The sequence below is a fragment of the Hirundo rustica genome, chromosome 1 (genome assembly GCF_015227805.2).
Source record: "Hirundo rustica isolate bHirRus1 chromosome 1, bHirRus1.pri.v3, whole genome shotgun sequence".
Lineage (NCBI taxonomy): Eukaryota > Metazoa > Chordata > Aves > Passeriformes > Hirundinidae > Hirundo > Hirundo rustica.
Window position 1 is genome coordinate 12954498 of NC_053450.1, and position 18027 is coordinate 12972524.

Sequence of the window (18027 nt, forward strand, 5' to 3'; positions counted from 1 at the left end):
TGCAAGTATTTATTTCAACCTGCAACAGATGAATCTAAAGTTGCTTAGAGCAGTCTTGGCTCTGAAGGAGCTTTATCTCCTAGCAGCGGCGATACCCTCAGGGTGGCAGGCGGAGGTCGCTGCGCTCCCGATCCGCCTTCGCTTCCCGGGCGCGCGCCACTCCCGCCGCCCCTTCCCGCCTTCCCCGCGCCTGCGCGAGCCGCGGCGCCTGCGCGCGGGGACACGGCGCGGCCTCTCTCGGCTTTGGGGTTATTCGGGAGGCTATTTCCTTCTTCACCCCCTTTTTTTGTCTGACCCCCCCCCCCCCCCCCCCCTTTCCCTTCTTTCCTCCGGGTGCCGCCGCTGAGCCGCCCTTCTGTAAAAAGCAAAACCCCCCCAGCCTTTCCCGCTGAAGTGATAGAGCTCAGTTAATCGGGCCGTGACCTTTCAACCGCGGGGTCGGAGGTGACCGGCAAGATGGCGGCGGCTGCGGAAGGGCCGCGGCGGGCGCGCTGCTGAGGGAGAGCCGCGGGGCCGACCCTGCTCCGGGCCCGGCCGCCGCCCGGCCCGCTCAACCGTCCGCACCTTTCCCGGCTCTCAGCGGACGGCGCTGCTCCAGCCGGCGCTCCCAGCAGCGCGGACCCCGGTGCCTGCCCGGCCGTTCTAGCCGCAGCCCTCCGGACTCCCCGGCTCTCGCCGCCACTGCCTGCTAAGCCGGTGGCTTTCCGTAGTTCCCGCGGAGAGGAAGCGTCTCTGGACTGGTTCAGTAACCCCAGCGGACAGAGGGGCTGCGTGTGCACCCACAGAAGGTTATATATAAACACTGCTTGGTGGTGGTGCTGTAACGATGGTGCTCACTCGAGCTGAAGATTCCTGACTGCTGGGGGTCACCCATCCGCTGAGGAGATGAGTGATCAAATACGACGAGACACGGGGAAAAATCGAAGGACCCGTTGAGTGAGGACGATGTTGATGCCAGTCTGACGGTCAGCAGTGTGCGTTTAGTGCTGCGATTCAGGATGAATAGGAAGAAAGGAGACAAAGGATTTGAAAGCCCAAGACCCTATAAATTATAAGTATCCATTTTTTTAAAAAATTGCTATACTTGAAACCGCTGCACACTGAATCAGGCCACAGGCTATTAATAATGATTTCCTTAAGAAGATTGGAGCTGTTGCTTGTGTAGCTTGCATTCAGAAAATGTGTGTTGCAGATACATGTTTCAGTGTGTAAATGGACTTAACACGGGCAGCAAGTCTGTCAACCACTCAGTCTCACGAAAATATTTATATTATGCTCTTCAAACCTTGGACAGTTCTGCACACAGTGTCATTAGTAAAGACCATACTATGCTGTTCATATATACTGTGTCAAAAAGCCCTTTTGACTTTTATGTGTAAAAAAATTGCTTAACCTTTGCAGCAAGCTGCTTTGTTAAGCAAATTGTCATTTTTACACGTTCACTATTTGGGTTGTAACCAAGCTACAAAGCAGCTGGTGGTCGATTTCAGTCCATTTTAATAGATTTCTTGTTATATCTCTTTAATTCTTTTATAAATCTGGTACACAAATGTATTTGTAAGTAGAATCAATCTTCTAATATACACTTAATGTAAGTAACATCTGAATCTATTTTTAGATTTAATTCTCTTGTAGGAATTTTTATCAAACTTTATGTCATCTGAAGCAATTGCACTTCTTAATCCACAGGCTATGTGCACATAAAGTGTGATATGCCATAGAATTTGAATTATTTCAAGGTTTTATCTTGAGTCATGAAGTTCACTACTGTGAAGATGACACCTACTACAGGAAAACACATAGAAATAACTTACAGGGTTTTTAAAAAGTTGGAATTATTTTATCTCCTACCTTTTGAATCAGTTTTATTTACCAGGAGTTCTAATACATCACTCAAAATTTAAGCAAATGCATTTGACTAGTATAAAGTACCTATCTTGATTAATGTATTAGCATTATTTTAAATTATAAATTCTTATGGCATGCTAATTGTAGAAGTACATACTGTATCTGTTAACATGAAATACCTGCTTATATAAATTACAGACGAGTAATTACAGCTCTCCAGGTAAACTTCCCACAGGTCTCTGATTGCAAGTTTATAGCTTGTGCATTACTGGTACTGCTCATCACTACGGTGTTAGACCTTGACACTACCATTTGCAGTTCTTTATTTTTAAATACAGATGAGTGTTGTTCAAAAATTATGTTCTCTTCCTGTATTACCAGTGAAGTTCATACTGTTATGATACCATGTTTGATTTTTGGGGGGGATTTTCCTGACATCGTGGGTAACTTCAGTATTTGGTTTAGGCCGCATAAAAGATTGAGACAAGCATTAATGATTTTTATAGAAGTGTATTTTATTTGCAGTATTTATCTATATGTACATATATCCTGTGTGGCTCTTTGTTAAAGTGGGTTAAAGTATTATTTTAAATGCTGGCATTTGTGCAAAACTTTACTTTTTTTTTTTTTTTCTTTCAGCACAACTCATCAGGTAGTTTGTATCAACAACATAAATTTTCAGAGAAAGTCTGTTGTAGTAAGTATTTATTAATAAAGTGTGAAGTAGAAATTAAGTGTCTTGGTTTTCTTCATGCTTTTAGAGGAAAAAACTGCACTCTAAACCTAATTATGCTGTTCAGCTACTTCATCTGTTACGCATTCTAATTGGATGCTTCTCATAAATCTGTCATTGCTTGAGATGTATCAAATAAAATACCTACTAATTGAGAGAACTTTTCAAGAAAGATTTCTAAATGAAGGCTGCTGCATTGTAAATATTACAGAGCAATTTGCAGTTCAAAATTCATGCTCACACAGTGTTAGCTGACGTTAGGGATAGGCTTACAGAGTTTTTTACCTTGTATGAGAGTTCACTTGGGCTTTGGAGAGATTTTCATCAAGTCTCCAAGGGTCTTTGTCAATTTACATATCTGTTTAAAAGGATTCTGCTTAGGTTTTAAGAATCCTTGTCTCAAGTTCAGATACCAAAACATCCAACATAGTGATGCTAATAATTTGAAATCTAGGCAATAGAGGCAGTTTTTTTCCCAGTAAAACAAGCATAATTTACGTCAGTCACGTTTTGTTTCATTTACAGCTGTGAATGGCATGAAAGAAAATGTAGAAATTCTAAAAGGCAAATAATTTTCCTTTTGTAAATATGAAAATATCATCTTTATACCTTTTTTTACTTATAATAGTAATAATTTTTTCTATCTCTCTAGTTTTTGAGTTGATAAAGATTTTACAGAATATTTTGGTTTGTGTTTTCATAGGGTTATGTGGAACTGACAATATTTCCCACAGTTGCAAACCTGAACAGAATCAAGCTGAACAGTAAACAGTGCCGGATTTACAGAGTGAGAGTCAATGATTTAGAAGCAGCTTTCATCTATAACGATCCAACGCTGGAGGTCTGTCACCATGAGTCAAAGCAGTAAGTGGTGTGTTTTAAGACTCGGCAGATGTAGTGTTTTCTGTTGCTCTTGAGTATAACCCATTCTATTTTACTGTCAGGTTTTACCTGGTAATTTCCTAATGGTAACTTTTGGTTTGGGGAAGTGTTTTGGCAATAATTTTGACTCGTACACTAGTCTTCTTTGGAATTTCTTGTGTTAATTTATCTTTGTACTGTTTTGTGAAAGTATCAAAAATTTTTCTGTAAAGTACTTTATGAGGAAAAAAGGCCTTGGATTTGATCTGTGTGCTCGAGACAGACACTGTGTATTCCTTTATTCATCAGTTATGCAAGAGCTTCGATAATTCCATTTGCAAATACAGTGTTTATTTATATGGGACACCAAATTTATTACCAGAGTTATGAAATTTTCTTTCAGTCTTGATACTATACCACTTGAGTATATTGGTTCTGTAGCTCTGTTTGCTATGTGACTTGATGTTTTTCTTATTGATGCTGCTGCTCATTATGTCAAAAATTCAGAATCCTTATTGCAGGGATTCTAGATTGTTATGAAGAGCTAGAAAGAAAAGCTTTTGGCCTTTCCTAAGGAATCAAGACTTTCATTATTTATTGTCGTAGATAACAGCGTAAGTCCTAGAACCTGAACTCACTTCAAAATTTGGAAGAAAAAGTTTCAAATTTCTCCACCATCTCATTGAAGAGTATGTTTAAAATCATGTGGCGTCCTGCATGTTGTAGGGAACTGATATGGGAAGGGACTTCAGCAAAAAGTCTTGTAGCCATTTCATTTTTGGTAGGAGCATGATGAGCAGATATTTTCCCTAGGTATTCTCTTTTGATTTGCTTTGAACATTTTGGGACGTTCATATTCTCACACCTTCTTTTAGCTGGCTTGGTTGAATTTACAATTTGCTGAATTGTTTAAAAACTTCTAGTGAAAGTGTTGTTTAACAGCAGCTGATAAAAAATCAAAGTCCTTTAGGTTGCAAAAGACTGCCTGAAATCATCTAGTCCAATTCTCCTGCTCACATGGGGTCAGGTAGGGCAGGTTGCACAGGGCTTGTCTCCATTTGGGATTTGAGTATCTTTGGGGATGGAATCTCTGCAGTCTCTCCAGGCAACCTTCTCCAGTGTTGGTGACCCTCACAGTTAAAAAGATTTTCTCGTATTCTGATAGCATTTCATGTATTTTAACTTACATCCACTGACAGGGGCAGACACAGTGGGCACAAACTGAGACATAAGAGGTTCCCTCTGAACATCAAGAAACAGTTTTTACTATGAGGGTGACTGAACACTGAGACAGTTTACTCAGAGAGACTGTAGAGTCTCTATGCTTGCAATGGGCATGCTCTTAGGCAGGTGCTTGTAGGTGACCTTGTTGGAGCTGAAGGTTTGGACCAGAGGACCATAAGAAATCGCTTCCAACCTCAGCTGTTGTGTGATTCTGTAATAACTGGAATCCTGCATAACGCCTGGAAGATGTGAGAAAGGAGCAGCATTTAAAATTATCAGTGAGCACTCCATTATGTTGAAAAGGGATTAGGAGAGAGAATTCTGTCATTTTGTGGAAGAAGGTGAGGGGTTTTTTGTTCAAACTATTCAAACTTAATAGAAAATCTCTGTATTTCATACCTTATATGTTATTCATAGTTATGAAAGACAGAGGTCACCAAATATTCATAACAAAAGACTAGTATCCCTCTTTCTATATCTCAGAAGTTAAAGGCAACATGAGTTATAAAACATTAGATGAAGTTAGATGTATTTTTTCATTGAGATACCTGGTCACAATTGAGTAGTTAAATACAACATCTCTGCTCTTCAGGCAGGATTGCAAGCAGAAACACTAGAAATCTAAAAACTCTGGAATTAGTACCCGAAAAAAACTGATCAGTGTGTTTTCTCTGCCCTTCTTTACAAAGAACTGCTTCTAGAAGCAGTGGTTTGTAGTAGTTTTTATATCTAATCATCTGGTCATCTCTTCCAAGTTCTCATTCTTAATGGCAAGTTTAGTGATGAAGTCCTTTGTAGCCTGGCAGCTGAACTAGCTGCAGCAATTTTTTTGTATGGGACACAGATTAGACATGATGATTTGTTTCTGATTTTACAGGGATCATTACCTTTTGCACAGTTTTCTTAAGTAGTCTGTTGAACTAGTGAGTGGGAAATAAAGATCGTTCTTGGCAACCTGTTTTTTTTTAAATATTTTGTTTTCAATCTTTTCCCTGTGGTATGTAACAAATGCATACAAAGATTTCCTTCTGTTTTGATAATTCTTGTAGTTTCTTAGATGTTTTCTAAAATAACACGTAAAATTGTAGAAGCGTTGAAATTGGAAAAAACCCATAAGATTGTCATAAGTCCAACTGTTAACCCAGCACCACCATGACCATTAAATCATGTCTTCAGGTACCATGTCCACGTGTTCTTTTAAACACTTTCAGGAGTGGTGGCTCCACCACTTCCCTGAGCAGTCTGTTCCAACCTTTTCAGTCTTTTCTGTGGAGAAATTTTTTCCAAATAGCTTATCTGGGCCATAAGTATTTAGAAAAGTTGTTAATTTAATGGACACTTTCCTACCTTTTTATCAAAGTTAAAATAATCTGAAGACTTCTTGCTCCCTTAGTTTGCAGGAAAGATTAGAAGACTTGCTACAGCATCTCTTGACTTGAAAGGTTATGTTTGCTGATAGGAGGTCAAGAGAAATGATTCACTGTTACATTGTGCAAATTTTGGCATGCAAGAAAACATTTAAAAGAGGGTTGGGAAATTCAGCTTTATGGATGATGCAGTTTTGTCTACTTCACTATGATGTTCTTTGCTACTTCTTGGTGAGATCTGTGAGATCACTTCTTTGTGTTCTGAATTGCAGTATTCAACTTGTTTTCAGTTCAAATAACACTATTGGGTTTTAGCATCTTTGAGGAAAAAATCATTGACATGTGGTCTCTGTCATTTCACATTTTCAGTCCTGCAGAAGGTGAAACAATTTTTTTAGTCATGTATATTTTAAGTTCCCCTGAATATCAGATAAACCCTCACTAAAAAGTTAATTAAAAATCCATAGGAAAGGTTAAAAGCCATTAATCAGTACATTAAATATATTTTTAGCTTTGATGCCATTGCAAATTTATCCACTGGTCCCAAACCATAACTTCAGGTAACAAGTGAGAGAGTGTTGAAATGTTTATCTAGAAATAAAGTTGGACTTCTGTCTAATAAAATTTCCTCTGGAGGCTTCAGGACAGCATGGCTTTTTTGTATCAGAATAGATGGATGAATTTAGATAATGCAGTCGCTTCCTTCCTGACCGAGCAAACACCTGAACAGTGGTGTAAGGCATGAAATAATTCACAGTACTTTACTGTGTGTACACAGGATGGCAGAGAATTCCATTCTGCTCGTGCTTTTGAGAAGAGTTTCAAGTCTTGTGAAGACTGTTGGAGAGTGTCTATTTGTGTCATGTTTTGGGGCTGCTGTTTTTGATGTTACAGCTTTCTATCCTTCTCATCTTTCTTTTTCTTGTAAATTGTTGCTTTTTCAATTCTGTCAGTATAAGAGAAATGAGTTTGCCTTTTCTGGGCTGTATTTCTACTTTCTATGTAGAAATCCCAGTGCATATTCTGAATACTGAGACAACTGCTTGTATCTCAGTCCTATTTATTTAAAACTGGCAAAGGAGATTTTTTTTTTCCTTAATCTTATGGTTGAGATTGTAAACTATTAAATAGGTGCAGCAAAAGTTTGTAGTTTGGGTGCAGTGGTTTGATCTTTGATGAGTGAAGTTTGTGATGATCCTGCTGTGTCTGCTTATGTGCTTCACGTTTGTGCAATAACTGGGATGTCAGGCCAAGAAGCTGCTGCATTTTATTATTTCTGTGTAAAGGAAGTTATGTTTTTTGTATAGCTAGTTAATGTGCACATAATGCTTTCCTGTGCAGTGCCACTTCATTTGTCTTTTTTTTTTACCTTGAAGCCTGTAGTATTTAAACATTAAAAATACGAAGATGTTTTGATATCATCTGACTTCACTGTTGCTTTAGTTACAAGCCAGCAGTAAGCTGTGAGGGAGAGCAATGTGGTAGCCCTCAGGACAGTGTCTGTCTTGCAGTATTCGTTATTCTGAGAAGTCAATGATTAAGCCTTTAGACTTTGTACAAAATAGAAAAATTTCTGGTGGACTGAGCACGTGTTGCTCTCGGTGCCATGGTTTAGTTGAGGTGTTAGGGCATGGGTTGGACTCAATGATCACAAAGGTCTCTTCCAACCTAGTGATTCTGTGGTTGCCTTGTTGCAGTAAATAGCATTTATTTACACTGATATGATGCTTGTCTAATTGAAAATTCATTATAGACTTTGTAGAAATAGACAAAATGTCCTGGCCAGGACAGGGTTCATTTTTGCAGTAGTCAGGAGCGGGGAAGGCTAAGACCTGGAGATCATTCTGTACCACCTCAACTCATTTTCCAAGGATGGTAAAAAGGCTCACTTCTAGGTCTCGTAGCATGGCAGAAGGGTCAGGTATTTTCAGGAGTTTACCCAGGGTGAGCAATACCATGTGAATCATTGACCTCTTTTCTCATACACCTTGTCATTGGTATTGTTGCTGTTACTGTTCATTGTCTTATTTCATTGCTGTCTCTGGTAAATTGTTCATATCTCAATCCATAATCTTTACCTTTTGTGGCTCCAGTTCTCCTCTGCAGCCCACCAGAGGGTCAGGGGGGAGAGATCAAGTGGCACATGGTTTGAAGTAGTTTCAGTGGAAATACTAAATGGGAGAATTCCTAGACCACGACACAAAGGTGCAGAGCACTTTTGAAAAGAGATGACAAAGCCCTTAAATTTGACCAGGAATGAAAATCAGGTTTTTCAGCATGGCAAAAGATTCAAATCATTGCCCTATTAATAAATCACCTATATGTGAATGTGTTACATATTTTAAATGGTGTGTCTCGTATGTAGTCCAGTATCAAGTGTTTATTCTAGATGGGAAGCAAAGTAAAATAGTAAATGAATTACAGGTAATGAAGAGTAATGAATCACAGGTAGAGCAAAGAACTTACCTTGCCAAGTTGATGTTAAGTACTGTAGGAAGACAATGGTTTATAGACTATATATTCAGCACATACATTTGTAGCACTGGTGCAGCTACTATTGAGAAATGCTGTGGAAAGTTTGAAATCAGTTAGTAATTTTAAAAAGTAAGTCTCTGTAGGATTGCTTCCTTACAGTCACTCAAGCTGCATGCACTTGGGCTGTAATTAACTGTTTGGGGTGAATTCTGATAGCAAAATGTATATCTACTGGGAAAAGACCATGAATACATATTTATTTTTCATTGTCAATCTACATTTAGCATTAGGAAAATCTATCATTGTTCCTTGGGCTGTAACTTTTGGCATGTGCTCTGTTTTCCTTAAAATGACCATACTCAGTTTATTGAGAATAGTTCAACCTATGAAAAGATTAATGTATGGTACTACGCCTTTAATGGATTCCTTTTACAATGAATCACCCATCTGAACTGGAATACCTCACAAAAATAGAAATATAAGAATAGACTTGTTTTCCATAAAGTGTTATGCTCTGCAGTCTACGTTCTTTGCTGTAAAATCATAACCTTTTCCTGTCTGTAAACCCTGTGACTTTTAAAGTGTAGCCACAAGCTCATCACAACCTTCAGAGTTGGAGCAAATTCTCACTGATGTGTAGGAAAGGGATACCTATCAATAATAGTCAATTTTCAAAAACCAGTTTGGAGTAAAATTAAACACTTTAGACTTTACAGTCTAACAGAATGTTACTGTGGTTTTCTGTTGCTAGCTTTTTTTGTTCTTAGTTACGCAGTCTCTTTCTACGAAATAGAGTTTTTCCAGTGGTATTTGTTTGCCTTTATAGGGTAGGATTTGAAGGACAGCTTAAAGCAATTTTGCTTAGGGAGGTTCTTTGACCCCTCAGTATGACAGATCACACTGAAGTAAATGAGCTAAAAGCTGCCTGATTAGAAGAAAAGAACTTATTTTCACATTTTCCACTATCAGCTGCATCTCTACAGTGAGTGATGTAGTAGTGATGCGTGAGACTAGGAGACAGCTCATCAGCTGGAGTTTAATTGGGTTGGAATTGTTCTGGAGCCATACCCGAAGTTAATTATGTTCCAGGGTACAAACTCAACCTTTTCTTTTTAAAACTTGTTGGCATTATATCCTACCTTTACATACAGTTAACTGTGAAAAAGGAAAAGAAAAATATATTAAAACTTGACATTTGTGTGTTTCTATACTGAAATGGTCCCATTTATTATTCATGTCCAATTTTCAGAAGCTTCCAAGCAAAGTAGACAAGTTTATTGCTCCTGATATTCTCAATCTTGGTAGTGGTGCCAGGGAATTTGTGCACTATTATTGCCAAAGATGAAGAGCTACATGAAAATATGTTCTCAATATATTTCAGTGTTTTAACAAAGTTTTTTATATGTGGAAGACTCGGAATATTAAGCATGGTGTTTGACATACCTAGATTTACAGAATGATGCTGGTTCCATGGCTAGTTACACTTCGTTCTTCCAAGTAAGGTACTGTAATTTGGGTTGTTTTCTCTGTGGGTGGTGAATAGAGAATGGTTAGATGAGAGCAGAATTCTGAAATGAGGTCACATCTGCTTTGTGTGGACTTCACATTCCATGGAAGGTGGAGTCCCCAGCCAAAAATTAATTTACTCCGTTGTGGTGCAGTCATCCTGCACCTGGGTCAAGACAACCCCCAGTATCAGTACAGGCTGGGGGATGAAGGGATTGCAGGCAGCCCTGTGGAGAAAGACTTCAGGGTGCTGATGGATGAGAGGCTCAGCATGAGCTGGCAGTGTGCATTTGCACCCCAAAAAGCCAGCGGTGTCCTGGGCTGCATCATCAGCCGTGTGGGCAGCAGGGCGAGGGAGGGGTCTCTGCCCCTCCACTCTGCCCTTGTGAGACTCCACCTGCAGTGCTGCATCCAGCTCTGCGGTCCTCAGCACAGGACACCATGGTCCTGTTGGAGGAGATCCAGAGGAGGCCACCGGGATGGTAAGGGGGATGGGGCAGCTGTCTGTGGGGAAAGGCTGAGAGAGTCAGGGTTGTTTAACCTGGAGAAGATATGGCTCTAGGAAGATTTCACTGCAACCTTTCAATACTTAGAGGGGGCCTTATAAGAAGGATGGGGCGGACTGATGCCTTAAGTTTTAGCTTTCATATGTTTCAGATTCTGTGCTGCGTAGGTGTGTAGCTCTGAGCTTCATACTAAGCGTCAGTGAGTTCTCTTCACAGGGTAGGTAGACAAAACTATCCTTTTCCAGCTTGAGACCAAGGACAGCTGTTAAAAGCTTCAGGCCCAAAAGGTATAAACAATGGAGAACTGAAGAGAGCAACAAGGAGGATGGAACTTCATAACCTGAAGCTATAATTGGACAATTAACCCCAATATGCAAATGGACCGAAACTTACACAAGTGTGAAACCTTGTGACTGGTTGTCCATTTTGGGTCCATCTTGGGTGCAGCCCTGACCAGGCTCTTGTACTGCCCAAGGTGTATCCTTTCAGGCCTTTTAATAAATACGTACTTTATTCTCTAACTCTGCCTAGTCTCTGTTCTAGGTCAGCCTCTCAAGGCATCAGTTCAGTAGAGCTTAGAGTTAGATTAGAGTTCAGTAGAGCAGAGGTTAGATTTAGACTAGACGCAAGGAAGGACTCTTACTGTGAGGGCAGTGAAGCCCTGGAACTGGTTTCCCAGGGAGGTGGTAGATGCCTCATCCCTGGAAACATTGATGAGTTCGTTGGACATGGCCCTGAGCCACCTCATCTAGTGCAAGACGTCTCTGTCCTCTCCCAGGAGAGTTGGACTACATAACCTTGGAAGGTCCCTTCCAGAGTATTCTGTGGCTCTGTGATTCCATGACTGCTTTATGCTTGATTGTGTCCTGCTTCCACAGTGCTTGGATTCATCAGCAGGACCTAAATTCTGTGGACAGGTGATAAGTCAAACACTTTCTCTTCAGGTATAGAGTTGTGCAAGCTTTTGAAAAACTGCGTGTACTGGAGAATTAGAATTAAGAAAGATTTTGCTCACATGCTTTAAACGGTTTAGAAATCTGTTTTGAAAAAGTATAAAAGCTATCGCATAAAGCTATAAAAGCAGGGTTATTTTTGAACTTGGCTGATCATACTTCAGTAGCTGAATATAATCACATTAAAAAGGTAACATCCTATTCACAGGTACTTTAACAAGACACTTGCTTGCTCCTCATTTCAGTAGAAAACAATCTAAGTCATAACTGAAGTAATGATATGACTTTGTAATAAAGTGAGCAGTTAATGAGCAGCTGATAGATAGTTGCTTGAATCCGATTACAAAAAGCTGTGTGTGCATCTTTAATTACAGTACACTTTAAAAAAGAAGGGTTCAAATATTACTAGAAACTGAGAAGTATAGCACATACTTCTGTGTTTGTATGTTAAGGCCAAAACTCTTAACGTATAATATTTTACACGTTATTTACAAGTGCATTAAAAAAACCCTATTCCTATCCATCAAGCTCAAGGGGAAAAATACCATTGCCAAGCTAAAATCTTACATTTAGAAAAGCAAAATGAGAGTAAAACTGCAATATATGAGGAAGCAGATCTTCAAGACAGAAGTTTAGAATACAGGCTTCATCCAAAATAAAAACCAGAATTTTTAATTTCTGTTCCAATAACTGTAGATATTGGTCTTATTGGCAAGGAAAGAACACTGAGCATTTCTCAATTTATTGGGAGTTACTGCTGCTTAAGTCTTTTTGATCACTTATCACTTCTGCAAGAGCAGTATTTTAAGTTCTAGTTGTTGAAATCTAGTCTTTACTCTTTTTCTCTTCCACTCCTTTAAAAACAAAACAAAACACTTTGTTGTTCATGCACCTTGAAATTCAGTATTACAATTAAGAAATTGTCTTAATTTCCAAAGTTTTTTTATTTTTTTGTTCAGCACAAGTGTACTTCAAGAATTAACTGGGTATTTCTGACAGGAGGAATCTCAACTATTTCTCCAATGCCTATGCTGCCGCTGTCAGTGCTGTGGACCCAGATGCTGGAAATGGAGAACTCTGCATTAAGGTTCCCTCGGAGCTGTGGAAACATGTTGATGGTAAAGAGACCATTCTGAAAAATTAATTTAAGATGCCAGAGTTGTTCAGCTACAGGGTTGCTGTGGAAGATAGTAGCTTTGAAGAAATAGAAGTAGTGTTACATTACTTTATGAATTTGTTATTACTGTTTCCTTTTTCCTCTCCACTTGAACTCTGAAAAATATTTTCCTTTTTTTGTAATATGGAGGAGTGTTGCAAGGTTTCTTTACACTATATATAAACATACTCTTGAGTGGTCACGACCCTGGGAGAATACTTGAGGAAGTAGGAATATAATGGAGTGTATTGGGGGCTAAATTGTAATTTTGAAGCTACTTACAATATATATGATCCAACAAAGAAAATAATTTACAAGGGTGTAGTTATATATATCTTTTTGCAAAGCTCTACTAATTTTATGCAATCTCACTTTTAGAAATGGTCATTTTAAAATTGATTTGGTTGTGAAAGTAGACTCCTTTATAAACTGGCATGCTAGATCCTGGAATAAATAACTATTTTAAGAAGTTACTCTCCATTGCTGATTATTTTCTTACAGGGATCTTATTAGTTTCTTGTATTATTTCATGCATGGTTTTACTGGTTTGTCCCATGGATTTATGAGACCTCTGAGAGAATAATAACAACTATATCATGAGGCTGACTCATGCAGTATGGTCAGATGCACCTTAATGGAAACGACACTTTTATTTATTTTAATTTTTGTGTAAGTTCCTGTTGCCTTACATGCAAGCCTGGAAGGGAAAGTATTCAAATGTGTATAATTTCACTCTTCAAAGTTTGAGTGCCAAAATGTGGTGATACTTGTGGGATAAATTTCGGCATATGCTTGAATTTCTTTTCTTGCCAGTCTATTCATAGGTGAGAGTTCTGTGAAACTAAACCAAAGCAAAGACACTTAAGTTACAGGAAAAGCATTAACTATGATAAGAGATTTTAAGCAACTGCAAATGACAGTAATACGTCTTTTAAGAATGTGCCTGCTTGGCAGAGTTTTTGGAGACAATTTTTATCAGCAAGATGCCAAGGAGATCATGGTTAGGATACAGTCTGTATAAATATGCTCGACTGTTGGGGAATTGGAAGATGAAATGTGGCTCCAGTAATGAACTTATCACATAATCCACATAATTCAAAGACCTAGAGTCCAAAACTCAGTTACTGTTCTGAAATAAATTTCAGGTAAGTTGTATATACTTACTCCAGTTTTGGTCTTTTGTGCTGCAGAGTTAAAGGTCCTGAAGGTGCATATAAACTTTTCTCTGGACCAGCCAAAAGGAGGCCTTCATTTTGTGGTACCCAACATGGAGGGCAACATGGCAGAAAGAGGGGCTCATGTCTTTTCATGCGGTTATCAAAATTCTACAAGGTAAGAAAACTATCTTTGAATGTTAGATTTCCATTTACTGTTTATTCTCAGAGTATAGAAAATACAAGTAATTTGTTCAAATTATTTTAAGTTTAAAAAATTCTGAAACTTAATTTGTGTTTGAAAGGTGCTTAACAATGTGAAGTAGCATCTAATGACTAGTAATTAGAATGTCTAGTCTTTTTAGCTCAGCAGGCAGTAAAGCCAAAAAAACCTTTTAAAGCTTTATAAAGTTAATGTATTGTAGGAGTCAGTAGGTCTGCATTTATATATTCTTAAAATATTTAGGGATATAGTTTGGAACTTGAAAGAAAAATCACCTGTGAAAAAGTATAATTGTTTACCATTTCCCCCCCAAATCCTAACTTTCCTAGATTTTGGTTTCCTTGTGTGGATTCATATTCTGAGTTGTGTACCTGGAAACTGGAGTATACTGTAGATGCTGCAATGGTGGCTGTTTCAAATGGAGATTTGGTGGAAACTGTGTATACCCATGATATGAGAAAGAAGACTTTTCATTACATGCTGACTATTCCAACTGCAGCTTCTAACATCTCCTTGGCAATTGGACCTTTTGAAATCCTTGTTGATCCATACATGCATGAGGTAATAATCTTCATCACAGAGGCCTTCTTTTTTGTTCTAAAGAATTGCTGATGTTTTATGTTGCAGTCAGTAGATATTAGTCCAAGAATGGGTATGTCGAGATCAATTTTCATCAGTACAGTCGTGTGATAAAGCTTATCTAGTAATGCCTGTACTTAAATTTAACTCAAAAAAAAAAAAAAAAGCCGTTAAATAAGCAGTAATGCCATTCATATCTGAATTTGCTTGAAATTGGGTTTCTTCCCTGATATGTAATATACTTGATATTTATGTATTTAAGTATATTCATAGGTCTTGTAAGAAATTTTCCTCTGTTTGTAGGTGACTCACTTTTGCTTACCACAACTTCTCCCGTTGCTCAAACACACCACGTCATACCTCCATGAGGTGTTTGAATTTTATGAGGAGATTCTCACCTGCCGCTATCCTTACTCCTGTTTCAAGACTGTTTTTATAGATGAAGCTTATGTTGAAGTAGCTGCTTATGCATCCATGAGTATTTTCAGGTTAGTATTTGAGAAAATTACACCTTCTAAATCCATGGGCCTAGAAGCTCTAGATCCAAGACTGCTGAGAGATGTGTAAAACTCTGTTTATTTTTGTAGCGTGAGTTTTGGGCTTTCTAGTTTGGAAAGTTTTGGTTTTATTGACATTACAGGCTTTTAACACCATTTCATTTTTATCTGTTATAAAGATGTTGGATTTATTTAAAAAAAAACAAAAAAAACCCCAAAAACACAAAACCCAAAAACTATAAGTGATTTTCCTTCCGAATTAGAAATATCATGCATGAAGTATTTAATCTCAAATTAAGTGCAGGAGTTTGATTGTGTTACATTTTTCTCCAGCTGGAATAGGATTCCAGGAGAGTGTCACCAGTTAAACTACTTAGGCTCTATACAGAGAGTTATGTATAGATGATGATAGCAGGAAAACTGCCTGCTATTAGATTGTTTAAGATAATTAAGATTATTAAAAAAATTTAAAATATGTAACTAAATCACTGGAAAAACAGTGAAGAAATTATTTTACTTGTTTTGGTTTTTAAGGCAAGGTCTCTTGTGTTTCTTTGGAGCCGGTGCTCATGTTGTGTTGTTTTCTTTTTGTGGGGGTCCAGCACAAACCTCTTGCACAGTGCAATGATTATAGATGAAACTCCACTGACAAGGAGATGCTTGGCACAGGCCCTGGCCCAGCAATTCTTTGGATGTTTCATATCCAGAATGTCCTGGTAAGTATTTTACCATAGTATTCTCCAGAAAATGGGGAGGATCCAGGAAGCTCAAATTTTAATGTGCAAAAAAATAAGTAAAACAGTAATGGTAGAAGAAAGCAAAAATGGGGAAAAAATTAAGAATAATAAACTCAGCTCAATAAGTGAAAACCGTTAGTATTTTTTGTTGTTTAGAAAGGGGAAGATAAAAGTTCCAAAGATTGTATGGATTGAACATATTTTCCTGAATGTTGTAGTGTGCTTTGGCATCTGAAAATTTTAGGAAGGTAACTCTTTTGCCTTATCAGTCAATTTCTGTTAGATATTTTGGATGAAGCATAGCCTGTATGCAAGGTACTTGTAGAGCACAAAACTAATAAATTAAGAGGTTGTTCAGGGAGGAGAATGCAGAAATTAGTGTCAAATAGGAAAGTTATTGCTATAACTTATGGCTATAACTTATGTCTCAGAAAACCTCTTCAAATGGCTGTTGCAGTTCTGATCAGTATTTATTTTGAATCCTTTTGCATATACTTTATTTACTGGGGACAAGTAAGTCATAATTTTTTTTTTTTTTAATGGCAAAAGTCTATGTCCCAGAGCATCCTTGTCTTAAAAATAAGGGAAATCTACATGTTCTTAAATTGATGTTTGTATTGTTGTAATTTCTCTGTCTCTTTCTTTCATTTCTAGCCTACTTCTGTAATCAGGGCAATCTTTTGCATCCTTCATAATGGCTCTATTTTCGTATGTTCTTGTTCTATTTACTTCATCATATCCTGTGTACAATGTCATTTTTCTGATTGAGGTTCTAGTTCATGATCATGTTGTAGTTTTTGTCTGTTTTTTCTCTCTTAGAACTTACAGAATATGTGTTTAAAAGGGTGTCCACCAAATTGTGAGATAGGTATTTTGTCTATTTGCTGTCCAGATCTTCTGCACTGCACTGAGTTATTTATCAAGAAATTAAGGCCATATAGATTAGTAGTTGCTTTAACTTTAGTGTCTGCTTCCACCTGCTTACTATTATTGTTTCAGCTAAAATAGTTTGGTTTTACATTTTAATCTGGATTTCTGTGGTAGCAGTTCAGTTTTTACTGACTTTTCAGTTTCATTGGTCCTGTCCAGGTGCCAAGTTTCATAAATTGGTTCACAGCTCATCAGACTTCTGTTGACTTAGAGAAGTTATACAACTTCTTAAAAATTGTGGCTATTTTTGAGCTGGTCAAAAATACCATCCCTTACAAAACATCCTCTGAAGTGATATAACTCATGTTTCTTTCTTATTATAGGTCAGATGAATGGGTGCTAAAGGGAATCTCTGGTTACATTTATGGTCTTTGGATGAAAAAAACTTTTGGTGTGAATGAGTATCGCCACTGGATTAAACAGGTAACATCATAGCATTTTCTATACCTTTCAGACATTTTACATCAAAAAAAGTATAGAACCAGAATATAATATAGCTTTGCATTGCTATCTAAAGATCTTTTTATTAGTGACAAACATCAGAGCTAAAATATCTTTACCCCTTGTTGCAAGGAAGAACACCTCACATACAAACCCAAATAGATTTTTGTGACTGCAATATTGTCTCTGCATGCAGTTGGTTTTCCTCCTTTCGTTTGGACTCCTGAACCAAAAAAAGAGTCAAAAAATGTATTACTTTTGGAATGCTTAGAATAAAATATAGGATTCATAAGGACTTGTATTTGATGAATTTATTATGCAGTGATGGCTAGCCATATAGCTCAGAAAGGCTCCAGTATTAGCTTGGATCAGTGGTGGTTCAGGTATCTTTTAGTATCATTGAAGTACTAAAGGAAATAATGAAACAGTAAAAAAATTCCTGTTTGAAGGGATTTCTTTTCTTGGAAAATAAATTTCTGTCTATAGCTTACGTTTCCAAATATAATCTTTGAGACAGGTACTTTCTAGTGATAGCAGAAGTGACTACTCATTCTTTGCAAGTAACATTTATTCACAAAAGGATGCATATCTTCTTTGTTTCATCACATTCTCTTACTCTCTCTATTCCTAGAAGTAAATCCTGACCCCACTCACTCCGTTTGCATCTGTTACTCACATGGGGACCCAGTACAAGCTCTTCTCTGCCTGATACTCGTTCAGTTCACCAGTCTTGTGTTGTCTGTGCTAAAGGTGTGGGTGCTGCAGAGAGCAGCAGAACTGGATGGGTCTTTTGTAAGAGTTCACTGGTGTCTGCAGCAGAAGTTGGTCATGTTGTTC

At 38.0% G+C, this 18027-nt stretch overlaps 1 protein-coding gene across 2 annotated transcripts in view; it reads left to right on the forward strand.

The window, feature by feature from the left end:
- The first annotated feature begins 517 nt into the window (after positions 1-517).
- The window catches only part of TAF2 (TATA-box binding protein associated factor 2), a 58027-nt gene continuing 40517 nt past the window's right edge, over positions 518-18027 (forward strand). The window contains exons 1-9 of one of the 2 annotated variants that reach the window (XM_040060315.2): positions 518-1051; positions 2491-2545; positions 3285-3445; positions 12473-12591; positions 13820-13961; positions 14336-14567; positions 14889-15073; positions 15685-15798; positions 17073-17172. In XM_040060315.2, the coding sequence (XP_039916249.1) occupies positions 999-1051; positions 2491-2545; positions 3285-3445; positions 12473-12591; positions 13820-13961; positions 14336-14567; positions 14889-15073; positions 15685-15798; positions 17073-17172 (1161 nt within the window). In that variant the 5' untranslated portion in view covers positions 518-998. The remainder of the gene's footprint in view (positions 1052-2490; positions 2546-3284; positions 3446-12472; positions 12592-13819; positions 13962-14335; positions 14568-14888; positions 15074-15684; positions 15799-17072; positions 17173-18027) is intronic. The other variant, XM_040060323.2, reaches the window with a different exon arrangement.